At 39.2% G+C, this 27,307-nt stretch overlaps 1 protein-coding gene across 2 annotated transcripts in view; it reads left to right on the forward strand.

Annotated features, from left to right (window-relative positions):
• The window catches only part of LOC126458431 (arginyl-tRNA--protein transferase 1), a 155,473-nt gene that overhangs the window by 22,192 nt on the left and 105,974 nt on the right, over positions 1-27,307 (forward strand). For both annotated transcript variants that reach the window (XM_050095486.1, XM_050095485.1), the window contains exons 4-5: positions 7,628-7,741; positions 8,059-8,199. In XM_050095486.1, coding sequence (XP_049951443.1) covers positions 7,628-7,741; positions 8,059-8,199 — 255 coding nt within the window. The remainder of the gene's footprint in view (positions 1-7,627; positions 7,742-8,058; positions 8,200-27,307) is intronic.

Raw genomic sequence — 27,307 nt, forward strand, 5'->3', positions numbered from 1 at the left:
TGTAAATATTTGTCATGTACTATTGTTTTTCTGACATGTTCTACATCCTGGAGGACCTCCTCACTATGGATCAATTGGAATGAAAATAAATCTAATCTAATAGACTTGTAAATGTTAACACTTGCTCCAGAAATTTGACTGATACCACAAGTGGCTTTTGAACTTATAGTACCAATTAAAATGTTAAAAAGAAGCTACAGAGCTTGAACAGTGTGTGATTAAGCTAATCCATTATAGATATTTATGAACACTTGACTGTTTATTCAACATAAATACATTTGTACAGTATGTGGTTTATGTTTGCAATGCCTAACAAGAAGGGGAAAAGCCTTTCTGGTGACTTAAAAAGCAGGACTTTAAACCTCTTCAAAGATAATGAATGTAGCCAAAATAAAAATGTGTCAGGTCGACTGTTATGTTTAAAAGCAGTAGAACCATTAGAAAAATGTATACTTAATAATCAGAGTAGATAATGTGACTCCTATACAAGCATTTTTATGTTTCTTATGCAAACTACACTTGTTTAGTTGATGGTTTGCACAGTTTGACAGCAGTTTGAAAATCTACAAATCACACAAGAACCAGAATTCTGGCCTGAAAACATAAAAGTATGTCGATTTCGTTTCCCAAGACGATCCATGGAAGAGGGAGCAGAGCTCAACTAAACTAAGAAGAAAACCAGAAGAGCAAGAAATAAAAGTAGTCTTGTGGAATACAGAGGGAATAAAAAGTGCTCTTAACCTAACACCAACAGACATTCTGCAAAACTCAGATCTTGCAATTCTAACAGAAAATTTTCTGACAGACAACTGGCAACATAAAGATTTCTACAATTGTCACCTAATGGCAAAGAAGGGAGAAAGAGGACAACCCATGGAAGGAATATCTATCCTACTGAAACCCTAGAAGACACCCATAAAAAATCATAAAACAAGAAAATAGTATGCTAGTAGAAGCAGCAAACATAAATATAATTGCAGCTTATTGTAAACCGATTTTAAACCGCACACAAACGCTGTAGTAATGATTGACGAAATAGTCCCACTCATCAAACAATGCGACAGCAAACCCACCATTATTGCAGGCGATCTCAACTGCAGAATAGACACGGAGAACTAGAAAACAAGACTAGTCATTGACATCCTAGAAGAAAATGGTTTCACCCTACTGAACGATAGACAGATATCTACATATATATGCCACAATGGGAAAAGCACCATTGATGTCGCATTAACAAGAGGAGAAATAAAAGGAAGTATTCAACCAATATGGCATGACTCCATCACTCCTATATGAAAGCACATTCCAGTGAATATAAAAATAAATAACGTCGCATCACTGCCAGCAAGAAAGACCCACCAAATCAAACAAAGAAAAATAGATAAAGAAAAATTAACAAACCAGCAAGAACAAATAACACAGATAGAAAATTTAATAGAGGAAGGAGACCTTGAAAAAGCAACAGGCAAATAGAAGACTTCCTAAAATATTCAGTGGTACAAACAAACCCAAAAACAGGGACGGCAAAAGATGGTTCGATGCTGAATGCTTCAGTAAAAGGAACACTGTTCTAAGAATGCTCCATGGATTAAGAAACCAGCACGACGAGGAAACATACAAACTGTACACAAAAGAGAGGAGAATCTACAAAAAAACTAATAGAAGAGAAGAAAAAAGAACACATAGAAAGAGAGGCAAAAAGAGAAATGGATGAAGCAGAAAAAGACCCATACATAGCAGCAAGACCAAGAAAATGGCTCAAACACCAAACATAGACATGAAGGGATGGGAAGACCACTTCAGTATGATACTGAACAAACAAGGAATGAAAACACCCCCAAAGAAAGAGAAACAACATCAAACTAAGGAAAAAGACAGTGTGTGGGAATTACTAAATGAAGAAGATGTAAAAGAAGTAATAAAAGCACTGAAGAACAAGAAAGCAGCAGGACCCTATAATATACGAGGGCAGTTCAATAAGTAATGCAACACGTTTTTTTTTCTGAAACAGGGGTTGTTTTATTCAGCATTGAAATACACCAGGTTATTCCCCAATCTTTTAGCTACACAACACTATTTTTCAACGTAATCTCCATTCAATGCTACGGCCTTACGCCACCTTGAAATGAGGGCCTGTATGTCTGCACGGTACCATTCCACTGGTCAATGTCGGAGCCAACGTCGTACTGCATCAATAACTTCTTCATCATCCGCGTAGTGCCTCCCACGGATTGCGTCCTTCATTGGGCCACACATATGGAAATCCGACGGTGCGAGATCGGGGCTGTAGGGTGCATGAGGAAGAACAGTCCACTGAAGTTTTGTGAGCTCCTCTCGGGTGCGAAGACTTGTGTGAGGTCCTGCGTTGTCATGAAGAAGGAGAAGTTCGTTCAGATTTTTGTGCCTACGAACTCGCTGAAGTCGTTTCTTCAATTTCTGAAGAGTAGCACAGTACACTTCAGAGTTGATCGTTTGACCATGGGGAAGGACATCGAACAGAATAACCCCTTCAGCGTCCCAGAAGACTGTAACCATGACTTTACTGGCTGAGGGTATGGCTTTAAACTTTTTCTTGGTAGGGGAGTGGGTGTGGCGCCACTCCATTGATTACCGTTTTGTTTCAGGTTTGAAGTGATGAACCCATGTTTCATCGCCTGTAACAATCTTTGACAAGAAATTGTCACCCTCAGCCACATGACGAGCAAGCAATTCCGCACAGATGGTTCTCCTTTGCTCTTTACAGTGTTCGGTTAGACAATGAGGGACCCAGCGGGAACAAACCTTTGAATATCCCAACTGGTGAACAATTGTGACAGCACTACCAACAGAGATGTCAAGTTGAGCACTGAGTTGTTTGATGGTGATCCGTCGATCATCTCGAACGAGTGTGTTCGCACGCTCCGCCATTGCAGGAGTCACAGCTGTGCACGGCCGGCCCGCACGCGGGAGATCAGACAGTCGTGCTTGACCTTGCGGCGATGATGACACACGCTTTGCCCAACGACTCACCGTGCTTTTGTCCACTGCCAGATCACCGTAGACATTATGCAAGCGCCTATGAATATCTGAGATGCCCTGGTTTTCCGTCAAAAGAAACTCGATCACTGCCCATTGTTTGCAACGCACATCCGTTACAGACGCCATTTTAACAGCTCCGTACAGCGCTGCCACCTGTCGGAAGTCAATGAAACTATGCGAGACGAAGCGGGAATGTTTGAAAATATTCCACAAGAAATTTCCGGTTTTTTCAACCAAAATTGGCCGAGAAAAAAAATGTGTTGCATTACTTATTGAACTGCCCTCGTATATAATGAATATATAAAAGATGCAAAAGAGGCCCTCTAAGATGTATGGATCAAACTATTCAACAAATGCCTGGAACTTGGAAGAATTCTGACCCAATGGAAACACTTGACAATAAAATTCTCTACAAAGGTAGAGGAGACCCAACAGACCCAAACAAGTACAGAGGCATAGCCCTGGAAAATACTCAGTTCAAGATGTTTTCAAAGATAACTACATAAAAAATCAAAGTCTGTGTGGACAGTCATCTCCAAGAACGACAAATGGGCTTCAGATCTGGAAGATCAACACTTAGAGCAGTCAGGCTTCTTCTAAACAACATCGACAAAGCGCTACAAAAGAAACAAATGTTCTACACAGTGTTCATAGACTTTACCAAAGCCTTTGAACTACTGGAAAGAGATCTCATAGTCCGAAAACTGGAAAACACAATGGGAGAAGATAGTGTATGGGCAAGAATAATCAAGTCAATCTTCGAATACAACTTAATCACAATATCAGACAACCTCTCTTTTTCGAACCTCATTCTGCAATCGAACGGAGTCTTACAGGGTGACCCAATGAGCCCTTTGCTGTACATTCTTGGCACTGAAGAAGTACTGTGAATTGGAAAAAATGAAGAAGATTTACAGGTACATGTATATGCTGACGACATAACCATAGGTTCAACAGACTTACAGAGGCTGCAGAAAATCATTGTGAAAATAGACAAATGGTGCAGTAAACACAAACTACACATAAACATAACAAAGACAGAAATGGTGATTTTTCAGAAAAGGAGGCAAAACACCCAAGAATGCGAAATCAACGTCAGAGGACAAAAAATAAAAATCTGATCAGACTTTAAATACCTAGGAGTGACGTTGCAACCAACAGACAAATGCTTCACAAAACATACAACAGAACGTGCAGCCCAAGCAATAACAGCAATACAGGGTGTCAAAAACATCCGCCTACTCAGTCTAGAAACGGCCATGAAATTATTCAATGCAAAAATCTTGCCAATTCTGGCCTATGGGATGGAGGTTATATGGGACCAATCTAGAAACACTAGAAAAGGAAAATCGACTTATCTAAAAAGAGCACTAGGTCTCTCAAAGACAACAAGATCTAGACTAGTGTACCTGCTAGCGAGAGAGACATTCCTAAATAAAGACATCAAACTTCGATATATGATGCCACACAGCAGGGCTTCCAGAAATCAACTGAAGATCATGGAGGACAAACGAGAAAAAGTATGGCCGAAGTTCTATGGCACTGAAGCAATGATGAACCACTCATGGACAGCACCAAACTTCGAACTGCGACATGTCATAACTAGATTTTCTATTCACGGCTTTCATCATCTAATTTGCAAAAACAAAACTTATCACGACACAACCACAACATGTGTGTGTAAACTGTGTAACGAATCCTGTGAATGATACCACGTAGAATTGTGCAGTAAAAGAGTGAAATTGATAAATGAATATGTAAAATGTAAATGTAAAATGTTAAGCAAAGTAACTGTATATGGTTATTTGGCTGCAATTTTATTAAATAAAATTTTGATAGAAGTACTTTCAAGCACTTTTCTTACCGTTATTCAGAGGTTATCCAAAACAAACAAAACATTTCTAACAAAAAAGACACCTGCTCCTTCTGATGAAATAAAAATGAAGAAAATAGATGGTGATAATATGTAGCAGTGGGTCATCAGACTAAGCACAAATTAAATGCAAAAAATTTTGGTGGTCTGTTCAGATATTAATAACTTTTAGAGGACCCACAAATAACTGTTGCAGCTCTGTAGATTAGATGACAAGTAATTTATTTGTGAAAAAACTAAGGGGCACTCAACATACTATGTTTGATCAAAATTTATTGCAGTCACAAAATGGTGGAAAAAATGTCGTGATCGATTTCCTTCCCATCTTTGACCTAATGTAGCACAGAAGCAGTGAATGACATGGTCTCGTGATTTTTAACTGTGTATTGTGCACAAAAGTTGTGCAGGTTAACCAGATAACTTCTGTGGTTTGATACTACTTAGTTTCAGTTTTAAGCTATCTTAAATTTGGCAAAAATTGCTGGACATCAAAGGGAAGGAGTAGTTGAGAAGGAACTGAGACAGATTTGTAGCCTACCTCTGATGTTCTTCAATGTATATACCAAGAAAGCTGAGAAGAAACCGAGGAAAAACTTGGTAAGCGAATGATAGATCAGGGAGAAGAAATCAAAGCTTTTATATTTTATCCAGTGACACTGTAGCACTGTCAGGGATGCCAAAGGATTAGCAAGACCAGTTAACTGGAACGGGTAGTGTCTTTGAAAGATGTTATAGGCCGAACATCAACAAATGTAAAACAATACTAAGGAATGTAGTTGAATGAAATCAGATGATTAGATTTGTATATGAGTTATTAAAAGGAGTAGATGAGTTTTGTTATTTCAGCAGCAAAAGAATTGACACTTGCTGAAAATGGAAGGCTATAAAAGGCATTCTGGCAAAAGCAAATAATAATTTCTGAAAAAGAGAAATTTGTTAACAATGAATATAATTTAAATGTTAGGAATTCTTGTCCTGAGGTATTTGTCTTGAGTGTAACTTTGTACCAAAGTGAAATGTGGACAATAAACTGTTCAGTCAAGAAGAAAATAGAAGTTTGTTTGATGTGGTGCCACTTGGGAATGCTGAAGTTTAATATGTATAATAAGGGAAAAACTACCATTTAACTATAGAGGATTGCTCCACACAAGCACATAATAGAAGCCAGTTAACACTAGCTTTCGAGCTCTTCCTCTTTTTCTAATAGGACATAACAGATACCTAAATGCTCATGTTTGCAGTAGCAACGAGACTGATTATTGAAAACTGACTATCGAAAGTACTTGCCTGGGCCGATGGAGGTGGCAGGTCTTTTGCCTAGATGACTCAGCTGCACAAGGTGAAAGAAGTACAGCGGATAGAGCATATAAGGATGGAGACTGGTAAAGGGGGGGGGAGGGAAGAAGGAAAGGAGAGGACAGTGGTGATGAAGAGGGAGACAGGGAGGGAGGGCGAGTAAGAGATGTGGAGGCAAGAAGGGGGAGAGGATTGAAGAAAAGGGGGGGGGGGGTGTGAGAGAGAGAGAGAGAGAGAGAGAGAGAGAGAGAGAAAGAGAGAGAGAGTGCATACATGGGGAGAGGGGGGGGGGGAGGAAGAGTGGGTGGAGGTGGTAGTACACAATCCTTCTCTCTTCTGTCCACTTCTGTGCACACTGTTACAGTGTGGATAGAAGAGCAAAGGGAATGGGTTAGCTGAGGTAGTGGGCAACATGTTACCAGAGGTTTAGGCTAGAGGGATTTTGAAGTCATTAGTGTTGTGTGTGCAGCATGTTCAGCAACTGCTGAAGTTTAGATTGGTAGATAGGATAACTCATGAGGGGGTACTGAATCAAGTTTGGAAGAACAACTTATTAAAAGAATGTATGAGTTAATAGGTCTCATACTGTGAGGGGTCAAGGAGTAGTCAGTTTGGCAATATGGTGTTTGGTGGCGGGGGGGGGGGGGGGGGGGGGGGATAAAAATTGAAAACTTGTAGAGGGGGGTCCAAGACCTGACTACAGAAAATAAGTCAAATGGGTGTAGATTACAAAAGTTACGCAGAGATGAAAAGCATTGCAGAGGACTGACTTATATGGAGAGCTACCTTCTTTTAAATATCATGTACATTAAAACCATTTATAGTAAGGCAAGATGTTTGATGATGCATTGTACTGAATGAGGTATTTTGCAAAATATATTCAGTAATATGGGTATCATATTTTATTGCAAATAAATGTCAAAATTTATGTTGCTGCAAGTTGTAGCTTCTTAATCAAAGAATGGCACAAAACAATCTCTTTCTTGTATACTAATTAGCTGTCTTAGATGACTACAGGGGAAGAATTACTGAATAGTTTAAAAACATTCAGAAAATAACTGAGATCACTTCATTAATTGTTAGTGTAGTTGGCTCAAGAGCACTGAAGAGATGCCCAATTACAGCCAGAAGGAAACTTAGAGATGAATAAGTATCACTTGATACTTCCTCTTTCTCCACAGCTTATCATTTTATAACAACTTGTATCACTTAGTGGGCTGTTTTCATATTATACATTCTTACGATTTTTTTTTTTTTAAACACTGATACTCATTTGCTACAGATAGTTATCAATGGGTAGCTGAAGCCAGGGAATTGGCAGGAGGGTACTTGTGTTTAATATATATATTACTTACAAGTGGTATGGTTGCTGATCAGCTCAGATACTTCAGTGCCACAACTGATTGTATAAGGGTCAACATTGTGATGTTTTATTTCTAGATGGTGGAGAGATGATGGATGTGCCCAATTTCCCAAAGAAGTCTGATCAGGCAAAAAAGCATAAAGAAGATGCCAAAGTTTTATCTGTAGATCCTTCCTTGTCTGGACGTATAGGTAAAAATTTTGGTTTATTGCTCCTTTAGTAATCTATATTCATGTTTTAACACATTTCACTTGTGCGTTAAGAGGTCAAATATTGTTTCAAGTTGGTGTGTGTAAGTAAATCAGGCAAATGAGAAATGTGACACTTTCAGTCATAATGTTTTATTTGTACAAATGGATGGGCCGAGTATAAAATGACAACAATCATGTCAGCATTCTAATTAATAATAAGAATTGCATATGACAAGATTTGATATAAGATGCACATTTATGACATTAAGTAACTAATGTGTTCTCTTTTTAACTCTTGTAATTATTTGTTATTGTAGAACCAGAGGGGAGTGATCTGTCATGTCCAGAGCCACCTGGTAAACATAAATTAGAATTATCCCTGGAAAAATCAGGAGGCAGCAGTGAAACATCAACTGACTCGAAGAAAGATGCAAATTTGCCTAAGAAAGTTTGTTTAGGTAAGTACAAGTGCTTGTAGTTTTTACTAGTAAGAATTTCAAAAATTTTTCTTCTAATTTTGCTGTGGAGGTAAAACCCCAAAATTAGAAGAAAACTTATAAATAAAAACAATGGAAAACCCAGAATGGAATAGTGCAGTATTATGAAAGCCCTGTCTTCCATCTTTAAGCTCTCAGTTTTTCAAATCTCGCCTGGTGCAGTCCCCAACAATCAGTCTTCCCTTCTCATCACATCCGGTAAGTATCCCCTGACCTAGGGTTTTGGGTGACTCTTCCAAACTGTATCCCTTTTCATAAACCTCTCCAGTCCTTTTCCTTCACCCCTCTTCCTTCCCCTTCAACCCTTCTGCTAGAAGAAGGTACCACTGGCTCCAAAAACTTGCATAAGTTAAATCATTTTGTGTGTGTGTGTGTGTGTGTGTGTGCGCGCGCGCGTGCGTGCGTGCAGGTGGGCGCGCGCTTGCGCTCCTGCTCCCACTTGGTGAGTAGAATTTTTTTAATCTATACAGCGTGGGCGGGAGGGGGGAGGGGGGGGGGGGGAGAAGGAGAGAAATGGAGGGGAAAATATATACCCCTCCCTCCCTCTCAAACACAAGGAGCACATTTTATTTCTCGAGTCTAGAGTGCCATGTGGTAGATGGAGCCAAAACTTTGTAGTTTATTTCACGTGTTTTTAATGGGGACCCAGTTGTATATAAGCTGCAGAAACTAAACAAGCAAGAGACGTATAGCAGCCCAGATGTCCATAGATGTAGACATGGTAGCTAATCAATCTTAACCAGCTGAGCGATTATGGGTTCCTATATTGCCAGACCCAGATTGTGTGACATCTGCAAGTCAGAGTGACAGGGCAGTAGTATAGGGTACATCATCAGTGAAGACAGTTTGACTGTCAAACTCCAGACCAACTAAACAGATATATTCATTGATTGACGGTAAAATGTTGTAAATATGACTCGGATTTTAATGACAAGTCATATTTTTTGCCTAAACTTTATGGTGAATTTTACAATTTATGCACAAATACAGGTATTGTAGTGAAGAAAAATGTATTTTATTGTTCATGTAAAGCCATAGTCACACCTGTTTTGTAATAGGCCAAATATCAGCCAACTTTAGCCAAAAATTTATATTTTTGTCATATCTTTAAGGACACAAGATAAAAACATGAAAATGTTGCTCACATGACAATGGATTGAGTGATATTGTCACAAATTAAAACAGTAATTATTACAAAGCTTTATTTATCATGCCTGTAGTAAACAGTCAGCATACCACACTATTGTCTGATTAAAATTACTTCATAGTCGACACTTCTCGCTCTGGAGCTGGTTTCCTCCAGAGCCCTCAATGTCATCACCAAATCATTAGCCCTTGCCAAACTGCCACAGCAATTGGTCAGTTCACTTTCAATTCCTTGTCCGGTGTTCTTTCTTGATGTGTTTGGATCCTGAAACATGGGTCTGACATTTTTATTTCGTGTTTCATCATACATGATAACCACACACACACACACACACACACACACACACACACACACACACATATGAACTGTACTAATGAAATACACATGTTCAGCTTCACAAATGAGGTTATCGTAATCAGAGATTGGCTTACATTAGATAAGCTTTGCATGACATTGCATGAAACCAAGTTTTTGAAGGCTGCAATTCATCATTTCAACTGAGTGTTCTCAGTCAAAAATGTAACAACTACACTTACTGTTGTACTTTATGGTTGTGTATTAACCTGCCATCTTGCATGTTGTAGGTTCGAAGCTCATTAAATGGTGTGAAATTTTTTTATTTCAGAATCTAATCGAAAGAGTTTTTGTATTCAATTTTGGTTTCAATGTAATTTTTTTTTTTATTTCTAATTCTTTGGCATATCATTTTCATCGTTGTATTGACTTTTTTATTTGCTGTTATTTTGCTGTCATCCCTTTTTCATTTGGAATGTGCCTGTGATGCCTAAAATCTGCAACCGAGTGGCTGGTAATGTGGCAGCCAGTGTGAGAATAGTTTCAGGTAATGAATGATAACAGGAAATTATGGTTTGCTTTTATTGCTGAAACTGAACTTTTTCTGTCTTGAGTTTGGGTGTAGAGGTTGGCTTTAATAGCAATGAAAAAAGTGATTGTGATTTTAGTCCTGTCACAGACTATTGACCACCACTTTCTCAGATACATTACACATCACTTGGTCGTGAGTAGCTTAGGATATGAGTTTAAATTCAGTGCTACAAAACATGTCTCTTGCCACAGTTCAGTCATTGATCACTTAAAATCAGCTGTTAACAGAGCAGCTCCCGTTTCCATCATATCCCACTGCGGCTGCTTCCATCATTGCCCCACGTTACATGTTAACAGCCTTTGTGAAGTGATTCGCTATGTTCGTGTGTTACCTATAACCGAGCAGTAGCTGGTGTCCAATGTGGCAACAACATAGTGGAAAGTGACAGATGTCAATTGTCAAGTAATTTTAAATGGACTGTAGTTGGTTCGCTAACATAGAAAATTGTTGCATGGGATCAACAAAACACTCTTGAAGCCAACAAAGACAGCTTTTGAAGTAATAAACATCACACATGTAGTCACATTATTTAGTTTGGATATAAACTCAGTCTGCTTCAACATGCCGAAAGTAAAGTGCTCCAACAGCATGAAGGTGGAAGGTTTTGTTTATGATTTTATTTTGTAAACTACGTGAAGTTAAAGTTAGTGCAGAAAAGCACTTTCATATTTAACAACACTGTAGGGCCACCAAACGCAGCAGCTGTGTGAGCATAATGCTGAAAATTACAGCAAACGAATACTGTTATTTGAACAGAGAGATCCATCTTGAACTATGCAATCATTCTTCAAGGACTTGTATGAGATGAGGGTGCACGGCAGCATCCTATTGTAGAAACTGAAGAATCCACATTTCAGACAGTTCTTGGCGAAGTACACAGCGCATACAGTTCCAGATCAATCTACGTTTAGAAAAAACTATTTGTCCATGTGCTATGAGAAGGTGTTCAACACAATGTGAATTAATATTGTGGACCAGAAGGTCTGGGTATCCATACCTCAAACCACCGATATGTGTGGGCATTTTGTTGCAAATGTTGTTGCTGAAATCAAACAGCAGAAAATCCAGGATAGAATAGTGACAGTATTATGAAAAGGACAGATTGCTTCACATCATGTAGTGGGGATGTTGAGTCACAGACAGGTAAACAAAAAACTGCTGAGCAAGTAAGTTTTTGCCCAAAAGTCCATCTTCTGAATTAGACAACATGCACACACACATTCATGCTAACAAAAGTCACACACACTTGACCACTGTCTTCAGACACATATGGACATTTCAGAAATAAGTGTTAGCTTCAAACACTGCAAAAAGTAAGTACTACACACACAGTTTGTTCAGAGGTGATATAAAAAAAAAGAATAATGTGTGTTTAAAAACTTACATAAAGCGATATTTTATTTTTAAGATCTTATTTTTACAAGTTTTGGGTCATAAATGGTTGCATATTTCACTGTCTTTCAAATAAAGGCTCTAATCAAGAGTCAGAGTTCCACGCAACTGCCTCTTATAGACAGCTGTAGGTAAATGTCTTCAATGACTATCTTCTTGGTCAGAAAATATTATCGTATTTGTCGGCACTTTGCTAACCTCTGTTTTTCATGTAGTCAGCTTTTCTTGACAGCATCAGTGCTGCTGGATGTGACTGGTGTACTTTCATATGGCAGACACTACTGCAGCCTGGCCATATTTGGTGGTGCACATTTGTAAGCTGTTAGGGACCATCACATTTCCTCCTCTCTATAACAGAGCTGTCTCCAGCTTGCGTACATGTGAACATAGTGTATGTTTACACGAATAAATATAGAAATAGATTGGTAACAAGGCAACTCTGTGGTATTGGTGAACATTGTGCCGTGAATATGTGAGATGCTCCCTTGTTGTAGCCCATTCTCATCTTGTGTGATGGGGTGAACCAGAGTTCTAATCACAGTTTACTAGTGATACAGTGAGCATTACTTGTGACAGTGGAGCATTGTTTGCAGACATCAAATTGACAGAGCTCTGTACAGGTGAGGCAATCATCTACAGTGCCTTAAAACATAATAAGGTGCCAAATGGAAAAAAAAGACAAGTTGGTCAAAATAAGACACCAACTTTTCTGTAAAAAAAACTGTAAATGTGTTGGCAAACAGCATGTGATCCTGATGTCATTTGTAGACTAAAACAATAACACTTTTAAGCTATGAATTGCAGTGTCTAAGGGCAAATAGATGTCTTCTCTGTGCTGCTATTTTCCCATATAATATCAGTGACACTCTTATTCATTATTCGTCGTATTCTATGAATCTCGTCGTAAAGGAGAACATTAAAGGATGTGGAATGGATCGGGGCATTTATTAATTAAATGAACCAACTACTAGAAACTACATTAACATTTACTTATTTATTTATCTTTATTTATCCAAGAACTCTGGCTCAGCTTTAGAAAATTAGTTGATCACACACTGGATAGATAATTACCCAGTAGAACAGTTCATAATTACTGCATAACAAGTGTAAAATAAAGCATTGGACTATAGATACAGAGTTGCTGAATGAAACACAGGGCAATGCGTGATGGGAAAATCCAGGAGAATTGCCCCAATTTAATCCTCATATCACTGAAAAGAGGAAAGAAATAAGTATTAGTGTCAGGGATGTTGACAAACAGTTGAAACACTCTAATGGTTTTGGCGGCAAGAGAAGCAGTACAATACTGGATTGCGAACTTGCCACTTCTTTTACTACAGTTGACTTACTTAAAATGTTTAGCCGATCCTCTTCTCTGATTATGCGGCTGCATCAATCTCCACAACTTCTTCTCCAAAGAATTAATGCTGGTTAGAGGAACAAAAGATTACTCTCTCTTTCACCAGAAATAACTCGGTACCCTCAAACATTCAGTTCGCTCAAATCACAATTGCCTGGTTTTAACAACCAAATAATTTATAGATGTCACATGCGTCGTGCTTCATTCAGAGCCGACATAAAATAAGTTAAAAGGCTATAGTCAAATGTTTCTTTTTCTGTTCTTTTTTTTCTACAACAATCACATTCACTAACACAGCAAAGAATAGCATTTATTTACTCCATGTCCTCTCACACAGTGTCTGTGGCTCTTGCGGTAAACACTTGTTGGTGTCATTCGACTGTCCCACTTATCGTCTTCTCATTACAAACATCCAACCTGCACACAGAAGTGGGTGGTGCAGTAGATACACTTCCCCTCCTCCACACTCATACATAAAATATCAGGTGTTCGAGATGGTGGAAGGGCTAGTGTCTCTAGAATTTACGCCGAAATTTGTGAGGCACTACAACTGTTAAAACTGAACAAAGCTCCAGGCCCCGATGGAATCCCTGTCAGATTCTATATTGAACTTGTGGCTGAGTTAGCCCCTGCCCAGTTCTTGGAAGAAGGCACAGGTCGCACACGTCTACAAGAAGGGTACTAGAAGTGATCCACAAAACTACCATCCAAATCCTTGGCATTGATTTGTTATAGAATCTTAGAACATATTTTGAGCTCAGACATAATGAGGTATCTTGAACAGCAATGGCAACCACCATGGATTTCGAAAACTTCGATCATGTGAAACCCAAATGTTTGGTCGCTTAGAAATTCACACACACACACACACACACACACACACACACACACACACACACACACACACACACGTTTGAAACCCAACTCACACTTTCCACACATGATGTTCTGAAAGCCTTGGATCAAGGCCACCAGTTAGATGCAGTGTTTCTTGATTTTCAAAAAGCATTTGACTCAATACTGCACCTATGTTTATTGTCAAAAGTATGATCATATGGGGTATCAAGTGAAATTTTTGACGTGACAGAGAACTTTTTAGTAGGGAGGACACAGCATGATGTTATCTTGAATAGAGAGACGTCATCATATGCAGAAGTACCCCAGGGAAGTGTGTTGAGGCTCTTACTGTTCACATTGTGTATTAATGACCTTGCAGACAGTATTAATATTATAACTTTGGTTTTTTGCAGATGATGAAGTTATCTATAATGAAGAGAAGTTATCTATAATGAAGAACTGTGAGAGAAGCTGCATAAATAATCAGACAGATCTTGATAAGATTTAAACATGGTGCAGAGACTGGCAACTTGGTCTAAATGTTCAGAAATGTGAAATTTTTCACTTCAAAAAACAAACAAAAATGTCATGTCCTATGACTATAGTACCAATGAGTCACTGTTGGAATCGGCCAACTGATACAAATACTTGGGTGTAACATTTTGTAGGGATATGAAATGGAATGATCACATGGATTCAGTCATGGGTAAAAGTGACTTCGATTTATTGGTAGAATACTGGGGAAGTGCAATCAGTATACAAAATTGCTTACAAATCACTTGATTGATGGCTTCTGGAATATTGCTCAAGTGTGTGAGACCTGTACCAGATAGGACTAACAGGGGCAGTATGAATGGTTACAGGTTTTTTTAACCTGTGGGAGAGTGTCACAGAGATATGAAAGAAGTGAACTGGCAGACTCTTGAGGACAGATGTAAACTATCCCGAAAATGTCTAATAACAAAGTTTCAGGAACTAGCTTTAAATGATAACTATAGGGATATACTACAACCCCTTATATCACTCACATAGGGATCATGAGTATAAGGTTAGAATAACTATTGCACACAAAGAGACATTCAAACAGTCAGTCTTCCTGTGCTGCATATGTGAATGAAACAGGAAGAAACCCTAATAACTGGTACAGTGGGACATTCCCTCTGTCAAACACCTCACAGTGATTTGCAAAGTATAGATGTAGATGTAGGTGTAGATCATCTCACAATGGTATAGCAGTTGTCAGGGTAATACAGTGCAAATCAGTAGGTCAAAATGTACAACACACTGCATACATAACATGTGTTATGAGGGTAGGTCAGACAGTCTGTGAAGATAGGACAGGTGGTAAGCCATGGCCTCGATTAAGGAACCATCCTGGCATTTGCCTTAGAGATCTAGGAAAAACAAAATCGGAATGGCCAGACAGAGCAGTCCCATACTTTGAATAGGAGATCATTGACTTAACAGCCACATGGCCTCATTAAGTCCTTACTGTATTACGTTGCTCGATTGACACAGGGACTGCTTATCACTATAGATGCAACAGGCACAGGTGACTAGACTGCATAGAAGGGACTTCTTGGCATGGAATGGATGGTAGCTGTTGAAGTCGAGGTATTGCTGGTGGTTGGTAGGTTACTTCTCTGCTTTTCTACTCCCTCCCCCCTCCCCTTTCCCAGCCCCCTGCTGACTGTCTAACCTCCCAACAGCACCTAGCTACCTACCCTCTCCCCACCATATCACAGACAGGAACAATAAAAAGACTGCTATACATTTGGGTTTTCAGCCAATAGGCCTTCTTCTGAAGTAGGAAGTGCACACACATTCACACGAGCACAATTCATACTCACGACCACTGTCTCTAGCCACTGACGCCAGCCTGTGAGCAGCTGCTTGTGATGAAAGAAACAATCCATGGGTAGTGAGGATAACACTATTTAAAAAATTTAGAGAACCTACATTTGACACTGACTGCAGAACAGATCTGTTGCCTCCAATCTGTATTGCATGTAAGGACCACAAAGATAAGGTATGAGAAATTAGAGCTGATACAGAGACATACAGAAAGACATTTTTCCCCCATTCTGTTTGCGTGTGGAACAGGAAAGGAAATGACTAATATTGGTATGGGTTACCCTCCGCCACATGCTGTAAAGCTGATTGCAGAGAGTCGAAGTAGATGTAGAAGGAGGAGGCGGGGATGAAGAGGGGGAAGGTTAGAAGGGTAAGGGTGGGGGAAGGTGTAGTGCCTAGTCCTGCTTGTGGGAGCATGCTGAGATGTGGTGGGGGCAGAGTAGGGCTTCTAGGTATGTTGGGAAGCATGTTGTGCAACTGGATAATCTGGCTGTTGGTCGGCCACAGTTTGTCGGTGGCCATTCATGTGGACAGAGAGACTGTTGGTTGTCATACATACATAGAAAGCAGCACAATGGTTGCAGCTTAGTTTTTTGATCACATGACTGCTTTCACAGGAAGTGCTGCCTTTGATAGTATGGGCAATGCCTGTGACTGACTAATCTGGAGTAGATGATGGTGGGAGGATGTATGGGACAGGTCTTGCATCTAGCTGTGCTGCATGGGATATGAGCCATGATGTAAGGAATTGGGAGCAGAGGTGGAGTAGGGACGGATAAAGAAATTGCGTTTCTTTTTAACAGTTATTTTTAAAATAACTGTTTACATGCCCAACTACTGCTACCAGTTATTATTCTTACAACCCTTTTCTGTGCTCTAAAAGCTGTGGTCATATTTTGTAGCTTCGATCCCCAGAAAAAAATCCCACTGCTAAGAACTGAGTGTATGTGGGCATAGTATGTCACTACAAGACATTGGTTGTTGCAAACTGATGCTACTACCCTAAGAGTATAACATGCTAGTAACATTCTTTATGCTGGTATCTTTGTGTATTTGTTGTGTTTTAGCTGGCACTCAACGTTCATCCCTAAAAACTTTGTGTTTGTTGCGCAATCTATGTAGTTATCATCTATGCTTCATACGAGAGAGTTGTTTCCTCTCTTTGTAAGAGTTCTGGTGTTTCATCAGTGACTATGATGTTGCTGTCACCAGCAAAGAGAACTTTTCTCCATGCCTTACACTATCTGGAAAGCCGTTAATGTATATTAAGAACAGAATTTTACCCAATACACTACACTGAAAAACACCTATGATTCTTGTCTGACAGTTGTTTTACTAAAAATATATAATCAGCAAACCTATCTCCACCTTTTGCACCCTGTTTTTCAAGTAAGATAGAACCACTCATTCACTATTCGTCTTATATTGAGCACTTCTAGCTTGCTTAGTAGTATTTTATGGTCAACAGTGTCAAAAACCTTGAACAAGTCTAAGAAAATACATACAACATAGGCATCTCTATCAAGAACTTGATGTGTTGTCTTGTTGTGGTTTGACTTTAAGTGATCGATATATTGCAAGTTTCCAAGCCTCTACTTGTTCCCATGTAATCACCCAGTTACCTTCTTTTCTGAATTTCCCGGTCGCTGTCCTGTTTCCTCTTGATGTTGTGATCCTGCTATGCACGTATTTAACCACTGACTTCATTTCCGTTTGCAGAGGAGTGAGGGTTAGAAGAGAGCTTCTACATTTAAATGACTCTCTACAAAATCACAATACACTGTTTCCATAATTCTTCTACATTATAATAAGTTAGCCATCAATTCACAACAACTGATAATTAACAAAGCTTTTGAGACAATATGTCCATACGGATTCTTGCAATGCTTCACCAAAACCATAAATTCTTATTTAACTCCAGATAGTCTGGTGTAGACTCTGTACAACAACATTCATTTTTCTTTACTGCTTGACCCCTGTCGTCAGGTCCCTTTCTTTTGTGAAGTCTACAGCACCTCCAAAGCACGACTTCAAAATGCAAGTGACCCCTCACTGGCCAGTCCAAATTACACATCCATTGTCACTTTCTGCTCTGTGGCCACATTTTTCTTTCTCATATCTGCACATAAATTCCAACAAACACCGGCACAGCAGGTGCTCTTTACTCTACAACTAATTAAAGTCACATGTCTCACATGCATAACTTCAATCGATCTAGCTACTTATGGTGTTATGTGTTGGCATTTCCTCTTATCTCACTTACCATGTCTACAAATCTCAGAATTGTTCTCATTCAATGCGTGTTCAAGAACAAAAAGTCTAAGGCCTCAATTGAATCCTGGTAAGTCCATATGCTTTAACTATTTTACAGAATACTTCTCTGTTTCCATTTAGTTTGCTTTCTTAGTTTTGAATTTGTGTATTCTCTCCATACAATGAACGTGCTGTATTGCCCTCACAAGGTAAGTGCTCCCTCACTTTGTGTATATAAAATGATTCAGGTCCTTCCTTCCTTGGATCCACCTGACCTTAGGTACAGGTTCCCTCTTTCACAGGTAAACCTACCCCCTCATACCTACTGAATTGGTTCAGGTCCTTCCTTCTTCGGATTCATCTGACGTTAGCTGTAGATTCCTGTTTTCCTAGGTAAACTTACCCTCTCATCCTCCTACTCTATACAAATCTGGGTACACTCCACCTTTATGCTTAGAATCTCTTGACTATAAGGCTTTTATCCCTTCTAATGTTAAAAATTTCTCTTCAGCATAGTGACCTTACCCAAAATCTATATAAAATATTTGTTTCTTGCTTTCTTCTTTTCTCTTATCATGCCTATTTCTCAACCTGTTATTATTGATGTGTTACATAAGTGCTTCTGAATAACATAGCTTAGATTAGTGCGTCCACTTTGTAATTTCATCATCACTTGTACCTCCTTCTGTCTTACCTAAATTCCCCTCCCCCATTTAGATAATGTCATTAATATAAGCTCCAACAATTCAACTTACTGGAGGAAAATGAATTTTTAACAAAAAAAAAGTCTGTGTAACTGTGTCATTTTTGTCGTGATTTCTCAGCTTTACTGTGAAAACAGGATGTCATTACCACTATGTGATACAGATAAGAGAACAGTTTACAGCAATAGTAACTTAAGCATATGGAAAGAGGGAGGATGGAATTGATACTCTTAATGGAGGAGAAAGAAAAGACAGTATAAGAAAAAGTACGTTAGGATCAAGAAGAAAAAGACGATAGACCTGAAGACAGATTCCCTTTTTTCTGAAACTTAACTAGCATTTTAGTTAATAATATACAATGTTCTTCCGATGTCCTGGATACTATTAATACAGCATGTTGTTGTTGTTGTTGTTGTTGTTGTTGTGGTATTCAGTCCAGAGACTGGTTTGACGCAGCTCTCCATGCTACTCTATCCTCTGCAAGATTCTTCATCTCCCAGTACCTAGTGCAACCTACATCCTTCTGAATCTGTTTAGTGTATTCATCTCTTGGTCTCCCTCTACGATCTTTACCCTCCAAGCTGCCCTCCATTACTAAATTGGTGATCCCTTGATGCTCAGAATATGCCCTACCAACCAGTCCCTTCTTCTAGTCAAGTTGTGCCACAAATTTCTCTTCCCTCCAATTCTATTCAATACCTCCTCATTAGTTATGTGATCTACCCATCTAATCTTCAGCATTCTTCTGTAGCACCACATTTTGAAAGCTTCTATTTTCTTCTTGTCTAAACTATTTATCGTCCATGTTTCACGTCCCTACACAGCTACACTCCATACAAATACTTTCAGAAAGGACTTCCTGACAATTAAATCTATACTTGATGTTAACAAATTTCTCTTCTTCAGAAACCCTTTCCTTGCCATTGCCAGTCTACATTTTATATCCTCTCTGATTCGACCCTCATCAGTTATTATTCTCCCTAAATAGCAAAACTCATTTACTAATTAAAGCGTCTCATTTCCTAATCTAATTCCCACAGCATCACCCGATTTAATTCGACTGCATTCCATTATCCTTGTTTTGCTTTTGTTGAAGTCCATCTTATATCCTCCTTTCAAGACACTGTCCATTCTGTTCAGCTGCTCTTCCAGGTACTTTGCTGTCTCTCATAGAATTACAATGTCATCGGCAAACCTCGAAGTTTTTATTTCTTCTCCATGGATTTTAATTCCTACTCCGAATTTCTCTTTTGTTTCCTTTACTGCTTGCTCAATATACAGATTGAATAACATCATGGATAGGCTACAACCCTGTCTCAGTCCCTTCCCAACCACTGCTTCCTTTTCATGCCCTTCGACTCTTATAACTGCCAGAATGAGATTTTTCACTCTGCAGCGGAGTGTGCGCTGATATGAAACTTCCTGGCAGATTAAAACTGTGTGCCTGACCGAGACTCAAACTCAGGACCTTTGCCTTTCGCGGGTAAGTGCTCTACCATCTGAGCTACCGAAGCATGACTCACGCCCGGTCCTCACAGCTTTACTTCTGCCAGTATCTCGTCTCCTACCTTCCAAACTTTACAGAAGCTCTCCTGCAAACCTTGCAGAACTAGCACTCCTGAAAGAAAGGATACTGCAGAGACATGGCTTAGCCACAGCCTGGGGGATGTTTCCAGAATGAGATTTTCACTCTGCAGCGGAGTGTGTGCTGATATGAAACTTTCTGGCAGATTAAAACTGTGTGCCCGACCGAGACTCGAACTAGGGGACCTTTGCCTTTCGCGGGCAAGTGCTCTACCATCTGAGCTACCGAAGCATGACTCATGCCAGGTCCACACAGCTTTACTTCTGCCAGTATCTCGTCTCCCACCTTCCAAACTTTACAGAAGCTCTCCTGCAAACCTTGCAGAACCAGCACTCCTGAAAGAAAGGATACTGCGGAGACATGGCTTAGCCACAGCCTGGCGTATGTTTCCAGAATGAGATTTTCACTCTGCAGCGGAGTGTGCGCTGATATGAAACTTCCTGGCAGATTAAAACTGTGTGCCCGACCGAGACACGAACTCGGGACCTTTGCCTTTCGCGGGCAGGTGCTCTACCATCTGAGCTACCAAAGCACGACTCACGCCCGGACTTCACAGCTTTACTTCTGCCAGTATCTCATATCAGTGCACACTCCGCTGCAGAGTGAAAATCTCATTCTGGAAACATCCCCCAGGCTGTGGCTAAGCCATGTCTCCGAAGTATCCTTTCATTCAGGAGTGCTAGTTCTGCAAGGTTTGCAGGAGAGCTTCTGTAAAGTTTGGAAGGTAGGAGACGAGATACTGGCAGAAGTAAAGCTGTGAGGACCGGGCGTGAGTCATGCTTCGGTAGCTCAGATGGTAGAGCACTTACCCGCAAAAGGCAAAGGTCCCGAGTTCGAGTCTCAGTCAGGCACACAGTTTTAATCTACCAGGAAGTTTCTTATAATTGCTGTCTGGTTTCTGCACAAATTGTAAATAGACTTTCGCTCTCTGTATTTTACCCCTGCCACCTTCAGAATTTGAAAGAGATTATTCCAGTCAACATTGTCACAAGCTTTCTCTAAGTCCACAAATACTAGAAACGTAGGTTTGCCTTTCTTTAATCTATTTTCTAAGATAAGTCGTAGGGTCAGTATTGCTTCACATATTCCAACATTTCTACAGAATCCAAACTGATCTTACTCGAGGTCGGCTTCTACCAGTTTTTCCATTCGTCTGTAAATAATTCGTGTTAGTAGTTTGCAGCCGTGGCTTATTAAACTGATAGTTTGGTAATTTTCACATCTGTCAACACCTGCTTTCTTTGGGATTGGAATTATTATATTCTTCTTGAAGTCTGAGGGTATTTTGCCTGTCTCATACATTTTGCTCACCAGATGGTAGAGTTTTGTTAGGCCTGACTCTCCCAAGGCTGTCAGTAGTGTAATGGAATGTTGTCTACTCCCAGAGCCTTGTTTCAACTTGGGTCTTTCAGTTCTCTGTCAAACTCTTCACACAGTATCATATCTCCTATTTCATCTTCATCTACATTCTCTTCCATTTGTATAATATTGTCCTCAAGAACATCACCCTTGTATAGACCCTCTATATACGCCTTCCATTTTTCTGCTTTCTCTTCTTTGCTTAGAACTGGGTTTCCATCTGAGCTCTTGATATTCATGCAAGTGGTTCGCTTTTCTCCAAAGGTCTGTAATTGTCCTGTAGGCAGTATCTATCTTACCCCTAGTGATATGCGTCTACATCCTTACATTTGTCTTCCAGCCATCTCTGCTAAGCCATTTTTCACTTCCTGTCAATCTCATTTTTGAGACATTTCTATCCCTTTTTGCCTGCTTCATTAACTGCATTTTTATATTTTCTGCTTTCATCAATTAAATTCAATATCTCTTCCGTTACCCAAGGTTTTCTAATAGCCCTCGTCTTTTTACCTACTTGATCCTCTGCTACCTTCACTGTTACATCTCTCAAAGCTACCCATTCTTCTTCTACTGTATTTCTTTCCCGCATTCTTGTCAGTCATTCCCTAATGCTCTCCCTGAAGCTCTCTACAACCTCTGGTTCTGTCATTTTATCCAGGTCCCATCACCTTAAATTCCCACCTTTTTGCAGTTTTTTCAGTTTTAATCCACAGTTCATAACCAATAGATTGTTGTCAGAGTCCACATCTGCCCCTGGAAATGTTTTTTAATTTGAAACCTGGTTCCTGAATCTCTGTCTTACCATTATATAATCTATCTGACACCTTCCAGTATCTCCACGCTTCTTCCATGTGTACTACCTTCTTTTATGATTCTTGAACCAAGTGTTAGCTGTGATTAAGTAATGCTCTGTGCAAAATTCTACCAGGCGGATTCCTCTTTCATTCCATACTCCCATTCCATATTCACCTACTACGTTTCCTTCTCTTCCTTTTCCTACTATCGAATTCCAGTCACCCATGACTATTAAATTTTTGTCTCCCTTCACTATCTGAATACTTTCTTTTATCTCATCATACATTTCATCAATCTCTTCGTCATCTGCAGAGCTAGTTGTCATATAAACTTGTACTACTGTGGTAGGCATGGGCATCTTATCTATCTTGGCCACAATAATGCTTTCACTATGCTGTTTGTAGTAGCTTACCCGCATTCCTGTTTTCCTATTTGTTATTAAACCTACTCCTGCATTACCCCTATTTGATTTTATATTTATAACCCTGTATTCACCTGACCAGAAGTCTTGTTCCTCCTGCCACCGAACTTCACTAATTCCCACTATATCGAACTTTAACCTATCCATTTCCCTTTTCAAATTTTCTAACCTACCTGCCCGATTAAGGGATCTGACATTCCTCGCTCCAATCCGTAGAACGCCAGTTTTCTTTCTCCTGATGATAACGTCGTCCTGAGTAGTCCCCGCCCGGAGATCCGAATGGGGGACTATTTTACCTCCGGAATATTTTACCAAGAGGACGCCATCGTCATTTAACCATACAGTAAAGCTGCATGCCCTTGGGAAAAATGATGGCTGTAGTTCCCCCTTGCTTTCAGCCGTTTGCAGCACCAGCACAGCAAGGCCATTTTGGTTAGTGCTACAAGGCCAGATCAGTCAATCATCCAGAGTGTTGCCCCTGCAACTACTGAAAAGGCTGCTGCCCCTCTTCAGGAACCACACATTTGTCTGGCCTCTCAACAGATACTCCTCCGTTGTGGTTGCACCTACGGTAAGGCTATCTGCACTGAGGCACACAAGCCTCCCCACCAACGGCAAGGCCCATGGTTCACTGCAGGGTGGGGGGGAGGGGGGGGCATCTACATAAATAATTAATTCTTGTTGTAATTCTTTATCTAGTGCCTCGTCTAGTGCTTTTATGAACACTGATACTGAAATACTTAACCCAAAGGATAACACTTTAAACTGATAAGATTTTCCATCAGAAAGGATCACAGTGTATTTTCATGAATTTTCATGTAATTTAACCTGCCATACCCAGCAGTCAAATCAACTGAACTAAAATGCCTTCCTTGTTAAAATTTTGTTAACAAGTCATCAGTAGATACAGGTCCGTCTCTTTCTTTCTCCGTATGTTAGTTTAAAGTCTGTGCATCTAACACTAGTCACACTCCTCCCACTGGTTTCTTTACTACAAGTAAAGGCTTGTTATGCGCACTTACACTTTTTCTTTCACTCTATTTTCTACCATTTTGTGTATTTCCTCACATACTGCTGACCTTAATCTTATGGGAACTGGGTAGAATTTGCAAAGGCATGGTTCCTTATTTTTAATCTTAAATTGAAAAACATAATCGCCAATCACTCCTGGTTTTTCAGAAAATACACTTTTGTATATCATTAAGATTGTAAACAGTACGTGTTGTTGCTCTTAAGTTAATATGTTTGGTTTCTGAGATTTTATCTTTATTTGTTCCTCTTCCAGATTTTCTATTTCTTCTGTGTCATTCACTAGCTGAGCAGTGGCCACTAGTAATAAATCCCTATTAGCTAATGGCTTATTTATTTTAAATGGTGTAATGTGATTAGAGCCTTCCTTTGTCCAGTGTAACATTTTTACCATCAAAGTCAAGTTTTACTTTATATTTTAATAACTAATCTAGGCCTGGTAGTATCTGTAGGTTCACATTGGGTGCTACGAAGAGAGTATGCAGAAATTCAACATCACTTACCTCAAATGGCAGCTGAGTTTCTTCTTTAATTTGCTTTCCTTTACTGTCCACTATTCCTATGATATACACTTCTGTCACCGGTAATATGGGACATTTATTCTTCTTTCAAGGAGTGTGTAGGTATTCATGCAAAATTAATGAAGTTTTGCTTCCAGAGTCTATATAAATATCTACATCTATAAATAACCATTTTCTTGTCAACAGAGTATGAGTGAATGCAATTAATTTTTCTGTGTACGGGCGTACAATAGTTTTATTACATCCTGGATCTTGGCCCACATCCCGGGATGTTGCCCATTTTCTGATACTGGTTCTGGATAATTATTCGTATCTATACTTGGTTTGACATAGGATGCATTCTGTTTTACTGTAGTGTCAATGGTACTTGGGTCACTGGTTACAAAAACCTGTGAATTATTCCTTTTGCTGTTATTTCTCTTTTTATTGTGATCATTATTTGATCTCCTGCCTATCCAACAAAACTTATCCTCTTTTTTTTTTTTTTTTTTTTTTTTTTTTTTTTTTTTTTTTTTTTTTTTTTTCATGGAAAATTTAGATGCATAGCATTCTTCATTTCCTGTATTTCCATTTCTTGTGTTCCGATTTTCTACATGATTGAAATGCCTCTTTCCTTATTCAGGATACTCAGACCTTCTACAAATGTCGATAGTTGTTCTACAGTAGTCCATTCGCTGTATAATATTTCATTACGTGCAAAATAAGGCAATCTCCTTACCAGCACTTGAACTGAATGTTTTTCATCTAGTAGGTTACCAAAACACCTAGACCTAGTCAGATGCCACTCATTATACTTCTTATATGTAACCCATGAACTATTGTAGTATAGGATCTAATAACTCTAGTGTCAGTTTTTCTTGCAAACTTGTGGACCAATATTTTCTCATGAATGAGCTGTTCCCCATTCTGGTGCATCAGCTAGTAAATGTCATACAAAAAATATGTGGATGTGCTTCTCCTTCTGGCTTAAATTTTGGAAACTGCTTAGCACAACTAACTCCACTTTCAATTTTTAATGCTTGTAATAATTGTGGCAATAATCCTATGTTCGATGTAGATATTTTGCTTCTAAGTTCCTGTTTAGTGTCTTCCACAATTTCTATAACTCACTCTTTTTATTAATAGTACCATCTACAGAATTAGAGATAGCATTGTTGGTATCTACTTTTTCATGTACTTTTTGCGCTTCCATTTCTTCTAGATGCTTCTCCAAATAAGTTAAAGTATTTGGATTGCTAGAACTTTCAATAAGTTTTTTTTATTTATTTTTTATTATTATTATTATAATATTTCTACCCTATCTTGAGTCTCTGAGATTTGATTAAGTATAGTTTCATAATTGCTCAAAGATTATTTCTCTAAGAGGGTCATTTTATCATTTACATCTTTAAACAATATTTTTGCTTCTTGTCTAACTATGTCACAATGCTTAACTATTTTCATTTCAAGCTCCTTAAGTAAATTAGCTAAAGTTTCCTCTGATTTGGAAATTTTATCTATTTATTATTATTTTGGGATGATTTATGTAGTTTACCTTATTGACTTTTGCTGTTTTTAGATAGTTCATCCAATTTTTCTAATGCTTTAAGTTTATCTATAATTTCTGCTAAACTGTGATATCCATACCTCTGGTTGTGATAAGCATGTTACCTAAATTACTGTACAATTTAAAGTGTTCATCACTTAAACACCGTGGTTGTTAATCACCGTATTTACACCATCATCCAATGTTAAAGAACATCATTCACAGGCAGTTGTTGGAGATTAAAAAACTACACACAAATTCTGGAGGCGGGGTTGCACTGTACATCTCACCTAATTTGCCTCACCACCTGCTGTAGGATCCTGGCGATGCCGTCGAGCATGTAACGCAATCTCAGACAGCACATTGCCATAATAAGCTGCACTTGTCGCCAACTGTGTAGTGATGGAGTGTTGGGTCTGAAGCCATCATTGCACCTGTCGCTCTTGAAATCACTGACCGAAAATTTTCTCTATAGTTGGCGTATCTTCTCGTGATTTACATTCCGAGAACGTACTCCAACACATGTATAATATTCATTGTTGACCTGGTTGTTATGATCAACTGGCATTCCTTTTGCCAAAGATCACGCCAGTCTACATTGTTTGGATTTAATTAATGTCACAATGCCTTTGCTGCCGTTTGTACCGTTCAGTGTATATACTTGTTATACAGTTCTTGATGGCTTGTTTACTTCTGTTGCCCTAGGAAACGATGTACACCTTCCTGTTTTTTGTAAACTGTTGCCCTAGGAAACGATGTACACCTTCCTGTTTTTTGTAAAATTTTAGTTTTAATTCCTTGTTATAGCTCTCTTAATTTCTTCCCTCTTATCCATATCCTTCACTTAGGATGATGCATGAGGTGTTTGTCTGGTTGTGGGTTGACTTTAAGTGACTGATATATTGCAGGATACCAAGTCTTTACTCATTCTCATGTAATCGCAGTTATCTTCTTTTCTGAACTTCCCAGTTGCAGTCTTGTTTTCCCTTGATGCTGTGGTCCTGCTATGCAGTGCCTTGTATTTAACCTCTGACTTCGTTTCTGATTGCGGAGGGTGAGGGCTATGAGAGAGCTTCTAAATTTAAATGGCTCTCTACAAAATCACAAAGCACGGCATAGACTTCTATAATTCTTCTTTAATGCTTGAGCATTGTCATCAGGCCCCCTTCCTTCTTTGGAGTCCACAGCTCTCCCAAAGCACAACTGCAAAATGCAAGTGACCGCTCAGTGGCCAGTCCAAATTACACATCCATTGCCGCTTTCTGCACTGTGCCCACACTTTTCTATTTCATATCTGTACATAAATTCCATCAAACCCGGTAACAGTAGACACTCCTTACTCTACTACTAATTAAAGTCATGTGTTTTACACACATCTTTAACTGGTCTAGTAAAAGGAAAGTG

This window comes from Schistocerca serialis, chromosome 2 (assembly GCF_023864345.2).
Source record: "Schistocerca serialis cubense isolate TAMUIC-IGC-003099 chromosome 2, iqSchSeri2.2, whole genome shotgun sequence".
Lineage (NCBI taxonomy): Eukaryota > Metazoa > Arthropoda > Insecta > Orthoptera > Acrididae > Schistocerca > Schistocerca serialis.